This window comes from Papilio polytes, unplaced genomic scaffold (genome assembly GCF_000836215.1).
Source record: "Papilio polytes unplaced genomic scaffold, Ppol_1.0 DF822178.1, whole genome shotgun sequence".
Taxonomy (NCBI): domain Eukaryota; kingdom Metazoa; phylum Arthropoda; class Insecta; order Lepidoptera; family Papilionidae; genus Papilio; species Papilio polytes.
The window spans coordinates 5,975,394-5,983,192 of NW_013527026.1; the positions used below are offsets into that span (position 1 = coordinate 5,975,394).

The following is a 7,799-nucleotide window of genomic DNA, read 5'->3' on the forward strand; positions in this document are numbered from 1 at the left end:
CGTACTATACTTGACAACTAGCATAGTACCTTTCAAAGAAGTTACCGGCGAAATAATTTTGTTCCCTATATCTAGTCTATATATATTTTAAATGTCTGATAGAATACTTTTCGAATGTACTTCATACTAATTCCAGGAGAGACGAGCTGTGACAAGTCCCGATGGTGACAAGGATACCGATCCTCTGCTTGTCTCCCTCTTGCAAGAGGGTTCTGACATGATGGCAGACCTACGACATATTAATCTGAAACCACAACACTGCTACCGGAGCCCTGAACCCATAAACTTGTACCATAAAGTTGGTCATGGTAAGTCCTACTATTAACATACAGTACCATCGTTAGCGTAAGGCGAGGTTGAACAATCGCCCAGGGCGCCTAACAGAAAGTAACGCCTCAGGTCTACGAGTTAGTCTCACATAATACTCTTAACATCTCCACCTAGAGCGTCATTGAAATCTCGCCAAGGGCTACTCGCAGAGCGCTCGCCTTGTGTTCCTATAAAATAATTACATGTCATATTAAACAAATATGTATCTTGTTTTCAGGTACTCTCGACATGTACGTACTGAATCCGTCCAAGGACTCGAAACACGTTCGTGAATTCCTAAAACGATGGCACAGTAGTGAACAAAAGTTATTTGAAGGAGCGAGTGTGTCAGGACAATTTAACTTTCCGATTCCTAATTTAGTATCGATATGTGCGTTACTCGTGTGGCGTCCTGCCAATCCTGATGATACGATAACTAGAATAATGTTCCCCGGTTCTACGCCGCAACATAAAATCTTCGAAGGCCTCGAGAAATTAAAAAACTTGGAGATTCTTCAACATCCCACCTGCACCGGCCGCCAGCTGGCGACTGCCGCCGCGCCCGCGCCCACGCCCGCCGCGCCCGCCGCAATCTCCGTTATCAAAACTAAAGCAAAAAGTAAAGAAAGAAGTATTATTACAGAAACAAAGACAAAAGATGAAAAAATACACGAAACAGAACACACAAGAATTAAGGCAGTCAAAGATGAGATTGATTCTAAAAACTTAATCGATAATAAGTTGTTAAATGAATTGGTCGATGGAGAAGACAAAAAAATTGAATCAGTTTTGCAAGAAGCTATCGCTGCAAGAATGGATTCCAAATTGGACGACAAATTCGCTCAATACGAGAGCACCGTTGTTGATGGCTTACCGAAAAAAAAGGAAGCTAAAAAGAAAGATAAGCCCATCGATAAAAAGGCTAAACGAACTGATGATACTAAGGAGCCAATAACGAAAGCTGCTGACCTCAAGAAAGCGGAAACCGAAGCGAAAATAAAACCCGATATTAAGAAAAAATCTGACTTAAAAGCAAAGCCCGAAACTCCAAGTACTGTCGGCAAAAGTAAAATTAGTCACCGAACAACTCAAAAGAAGGTAACCTCTACTGTAACTGATAAACGTACTATTTTAGACGATAAAAAATCTCCTCCCACGACACCGAAGAAATCGGTTGAACCTAAATCGATTACGAATATTATAAGCAAAGAAAAAGTGAAAGGTAAGACTAGACGACAAAGCCCAATTACTACACCTGCTAAAAGTGTAAAAGAAGCCAGCAACCGTAGAGTTGTTGAATCTAAGTTAAAACAAGCATCTCCTAAGAGAGATATTCCTCAAAAAGCTTCAGATAAAAAAGAAACGAAACCTAAGCGAGAACCCATTTCTAGACGACCAAGGCCTATAGGTTCACCGATAAAAGGTTTAAAATCTATGAAGAGCCCCTTAAAATCTGTTAAGGCAACTAAGGGCGACACTGCAAAATTGAAAGGTTTACAGAGAGTGAATTATGAAGATATTTTAAAAGACGCTAAAAAATCTGACGAAGATACATCAAAGTCACTTGACGATATTAAACAACAAGAACTGGACGAAAGAGAAGAGCAAGAAATTGTGAGAGAAATAGAAGCTGTATTTAATAGAGATAGCGAAGCTGAAGAAAAAATGGAATACGTCGGGCGTTCAGATATAGAAAAGATTACGTGTCTCATAGATGACACAAAAACAGACATTCCTGCTGACACTGAGTTTGAAGAGGAATATTTAATAATAGAAAAGGAAGAAGTTGATCAATTTACTGAAGATTCTATAGTAGAACAGGAAATAAGTCCAGAAAAAGAAGCAGACATATTAAAGCATTTAAAAGATAAAGATGAATGTGAAAAGAAAAAAGAGGATTTAACTAGCCAAGTTAAAATAACATCAAAAACAGATACAGAGAAAATAACTAAAGAGGAAATCAAACATGATTCAAAAGAACACTCTGAAAGCTTAGAAGAAAAACAGGACATTAGCAGTGAAAAGAAGACAACAGATAGTAAAAGTCTGCTTTTGAAAGCAAAGGACTCACTTGATCTTAATATTGTACAAGAGTCACAACCAGATGAAAAAATTTCAACTACCGTGGAATCTGGGGCTACCACGGCGCCTACTCTACCTGAAGATGAACGTATAACATTAGATGAAATAAAAGAAGATCAGCATGTTGAAGAAAAGTATACTAGAGAAGAAACGAAGGAAACCCATATGCCGCAACCATTTATCGATAGGAAACCACTAGTATCTGAAAGAATACCCATAAAAGAACCGCAACCAGGTCCTCTCAGAGACGTTGTAAAGACGCCTGATGAAGTTGCTGACCTTCCTTTACACGAAGAGGTAGATTACAGAACATTTGAAGAAAAGAAAACACCGATCGAAGAAACCGTATATAAACAAAAGTTAGAGGTTGATTTACAGAAAGATTTGAAAATTCCTAAAGACCTCCCAATAAAAGACGCAATTTCTAGGACTATACAAGATGATGTTATAATTAAAACAGTCGAACGTGCATCTCATCCTGAAATAGTTACTGTGACACCGGGTTCAGCGCCAGAATCCCCGATGTATCATGATCAAACAAAAGTTATAATAACTCAAGGCAAAGATTTAGAACCAGTAAAGGAATATGATGATAATGAGTATATTTATGGACAGTTCACGGAAAAATTACGAGAAACTCATATTACAACTTTGGATTCGCCAATAAAGGACGAAGTAAAAACTGTAGATGATACTCAAACGGGACTTGAAAAGATACCTTCAATACCTGAAGATGTAGAAAAAGAAATTGAGGAAGAAGATAAGTTGGAAACATTAGAAAAATCATCCCTTAGTCCTAAGGATGTGGAGCGGATAGTAGCTGACGTAGCACAAGTTCTTAAATCAGATAAAAGTCTAGATGAATTAATAGCAGAAAAATCACCTATATTTCGTAAATCTCCAGAAGGTTTTAAGAAAATTGATGATACACATTATAAGGAAATATCACCAATGAGATCACTTACATCTGAAGACGTTAGTGATGTATCAGACAAAACGGTGTTGAGCGATGAAAAAAAAGTAAAACGTGAAACAAAACTTGACACAGAATTGATAAGTACTTTAACAGAAAGTGAAGTGAAAAAACCACAGCCAAAATTAGATAATGGCGAAGTTGCGAAACATTTAAGTGAAATCACTGATGAAAAGCAAGAAAAACGTTTAAGTATTACATTAGATTCCGCGAAAACTTTAGAGAAATTAGAGGAAAAAATAGCGGATTTAAAAAAGAAAGAAGAAAGCACCCAAAAAGAGGTTAAACCAAAAGAAACTAGTTTAGAGAAGAAAGTATCACAAGTAGTAACCACCATCGATTCACAACTAACAAGTCAAGAAAAAGAATCAGAGTTACTTCTCAAAAAAGTTTTTGAAGAACAACTTTCTTCTGAGAAGGTGACCGACTTTGATGAAAAATTCGATAAAGACATAATCGAACAAGACAAGAAAGTTCTGTTAACACCGACATCGATTGACATTCCACCGGATACTGAAAAAGAGAGGGATAGCTCGGAAACAAGTATATATGAAGAAAAACTAATAGGAACTGATTCACGCGACGATCTAAAAATGGATGTCGGCGCAGAAATTTTATTACAAAGTAATATCGTTTCTGACAAACTTGACGAAAAGCAAGTAGGTTTAGAAAAAGATAGTATTGTAAAAGAATATAATGATAAAGTGTTACCTTTTGATGGAGGTACTACTTTTGATGATTTGGATGACATTCAAAATTATACTGAAAAGCTACAAATGCTTACACAAAAATCTCATAGGACAGAAATGATAATGCTTGGGCTTGTTGAAGATATGGAACAAGATCAATATATTCGGAGCTACAAAGAAATATCTCAGCCAATTAAAACAGACAATGAATCGTTAAAAATAGTTCTCAAAGATCTTATTACATATGGAGAACCTGAATATATTGAAACAGTTAAAGATTGCGTAATAACGACAAAAACACATACAGTGCAACGAAATATAGTAACTAAGATAATTAAAACAAAGTACAGCACTAAAAATGGGTTGCTCGTAAAATTAAAGACCTCAAAAACTATAGTTACAAAAGATAAAAATCCAGATGGCTCTTTTGTAAGTAACGTTGAAACAAATATTTATATCTCCGATATAATTGCTGTGTCAGAGCAAGCCGAGAAAGATCTAAAGAACGATTTACATGAATTATGCGAAAACATTATAGACGACGTCAAATCATCAATTATTCATACAGACGGTGTTAGTAGAATAATAAGCGAAAGAGAGGCGGATAATTTATTGAAAGAACTTGTTCAGATTAGTGAACCTGAAGAATATGAAATAAGTGGTATAAAAACTATAAACACAAACAACATTACGGTTTATCGCACAATTATGACTAAAATAACAAAGACTTTGTATTATCATGAAAAAGCTTCTACTTTTAAAGTTATAATAGTAACTTCTACTACAGAAATCGATAAATCTCCTGAGGGATCCACAAGTTCAAAACACGAGAAAAGTATAGCAATAGCAGATATGAATAAGAAATTAGAAGAACTAAAAGGTTTTCTTACACAGAAAAGCGAAAACAGAAAATACGAAGGATTGCTACCAATAGGTGAACCAATTATATCAGAAACAAAAGAAATGACATTTGTAACAAAAAATACGGTAACAATAAGACAAAATGTAATTACAACTACAATAAAACAAGCATTTATACACATGAGTCAGAAAGTGTTCAAATGGACGATAACAGAAGTAAAAACGGATGAATATCCTAATGGCTCGGCAGTAACAAAACACAGTAAGCACATATCTTACCACCAAGTGTCAGGCGAAGAAATAGAACAAAAACCAATAAGTTCACAAACACAACAAGTTAAAGAATCAATATCAAAGATTGACCATTATGACTATGGAAAAAGTCTTATAAAAACTACGGAAAAAATTATCACTACAAAAGAAGAAAGGATCACAGAGTCACCCATTGAAGAGAAAACTATTGAAACACTGACAACAGTTCGTAGTCCATTAAAGGAAAAAGAAATACTAGACATGGCAAAAGATAAATACCTAAGCCCCATCGAAACACAGGAAGAAGTAGAGAAATCAACCTCAATAGTTCTGGATCAAAAGATGGCCATTGATAAACTTGATAAAGAGAAAACACCAAGTGATGTGGACACTGGCGAAAAGACCGAAAAACAAATTCCTGCTGCTATTGATGAAAAAATACCAAGCTCTGGTGAAAAAGGGGAAAATGCCAAAAAATCAGAACACACTTCTCTTCTCGAGAAACATACTATTGACGAGATTGTAAAAGAGAAAACACTGAGCCAAGTCGATAGAGCCGAAAAACTACATACAACAACAGTGGCTGAAAAACTGACTATTGATGAACTCGTTAAGAAGAAAACACCCATCCTAGTTGACAAGGAGGACATAGCCGAAAAACCAGAACCAACTACAATGTCTGAAAAACAAAGCATTAAGGAACTCAAAGAAAAGACACCAAGCCCTGTCGACAAGGCCAAAAAACCCAAACTGATTGATGAGTCTGAAAAACTCATTGTTGACGAACTTGTACAAACCAAATCACCAAGCCCAATAGACAAGATTGATGAGGCCGAAATACTAAAAACAACCGAGGTGTCTAAAAAGGCCACTGTTGACGAACTTGTCAAGGAGAAAACACCGAGCCCTACCGACAAGGAGATTAAGATCAAAAAATCAGAACAAATTACTGTATCTGAAAAGCCCACTGTTGACGAAATCTCGAAAGACAAAACCCCAAGCTTTGTCGATAAGACCGAAAAACCAGAACCAATTGCGGTGTCTGAAAAGCCCACTGTAGAAGAAATCTCAAAAGACAAAACCACAATTCCTGTCGATAAACTCGAAAAACCAGAACCACTCGCGGTGTCAGAAAAGACCACTGTTGATGAACTCGTTAAGGAGAAAACACCAAGCTCGACAGACAAGAAGATAAAGGATGAAAAACCAGAACCACTTGCTGTGTCTGAAAAGACCACTTTAGGCAAATTTGTCGAGGATAAAACACCTAGTACTACCGACAAGGAGATTAAGGATGAAAAATTGGACACAATTGCTGCGTCTGAAAAGGTTATTAAAGAAGAAATCACAAAAGACAAAACCCCCAGTCCTGTGGATAAGGCCGAAAAACCGGAACAAACCGCGATGTCTAGAAAGATTAAAGTAGAAGAAATCACGAAAGACAAAATCCCAAGTCCTGTCGTTAAGGCCGAAAAAAGAGAACCACTTATGGTGTCTGAAAAGACTACTGTTGATGAACTCGTCAAGAAGAAATCATCTAGTCCTACAGAAACGGCGGATAAAGCCGTAAAACCAGAATCACTTCCTGCGTCAGAAAAGCCCATTGTTGACGAAATTTCAAAAGACAAAACTTCAAGCCCTGTCGATAAGGCCGAAAAACCAGAACCACCTGCGGTGTCTGAAAAGACCACTGTTGATGAACTTGTCATTGAGAAAACACCAAGCTCCACGGACAAGGAGGTTAAGGCCGATAAACCTGAACCACTAACTGTGTCTGAAAAGCCCACAGAAGAAGAAATCTCGAAAGACAAAACCCCAAGTCCTGTCGATAAGGCCGAAAAACCAGAACCACTTACTGTATCTGAAAAGCCCACTGTTGATGAACTTGTCAAAGAGAAAACACCAAGTCCGACGGACAAGGAGGTTAAGGTCGAAAAACCGGAACCACTTACAGTGGCTGAAAAGACCACTGCAGAAGAAATTTCAAATAACAAAACTCCAAGCCCTGTGGATAAGGCCGAAAAACCAGAACCACTAACTGTGTCTGAAAAGCCCATTGTAGAAGAAATCACAAAAGATAAAACCCCAAGCCCTGTCGATCAGACCGAAAAACCAGAACCACTTACGGTGTCTGAAAAGCCCACTGTTGATGAACTTGTCAAGGAGAAAACACCAAGTCCGACGGACAAGGAAGTTAAGGCCGAAAAACTGGAACCACTTACAGTGGCTGAAAAGACCACTGTAGAAGAAATCTCAAAAGACAAAACTCCAAGCCCTGAGGATAAGGCCGAAAAACCAGAACCACTTACTGTGTCTGAAAAGCCCTCTGTTGATGAACTTGTCAAAGAGAAAACACCAAGTCCGACGGACAAGGAAGTTAAGGCCGAAAAACCGGAAAAGCTAACTTTGTCTGAAAAGCCCACTGTAGAAGAAATCACGAAAGACAAAACACCAAGCCCTGTCGATAAGGCCGAAAAACCAGAACCACTTACTGTGTCTGAAAAGACCACTGTTGATGAATTTGTCAAAGAGAAAACACCAAGTCCGATGAACAAAGAGGTTAAGGCCGAAAAACCGGAACCACTTACAGTGGCTGAAAAGATCACTGTAGAAGAAATCTCAAAAGACAAAAC

The 7,799-nt window shown here is 37.5% G+C and overlaps 1 protein-coding gene across 1 annotated transcript in view; it reads left to right on the forward strand.

Moving 5' to 3' along the window:
- The window catches only part of LOC106106462 (microtubule-associated protein futsch-like), a 42,839-nt gene that overhangs the window by 16,195 nt on the left and 18,845 nt on the right, over positions 1–7,799 (forward strand). Inside the window, exons 6-7 of the mRNA XM_013287041.1 lie at positions 137–308; positions 548–7,798. Coding sequence (XP_013142495.1) covers positions 137–308; positions 548–7,798 — 7,423 coding nt within the window. The remainder of the gene's footprint in view (positions 1–136; positions 309–547; position 7,799) is intronic.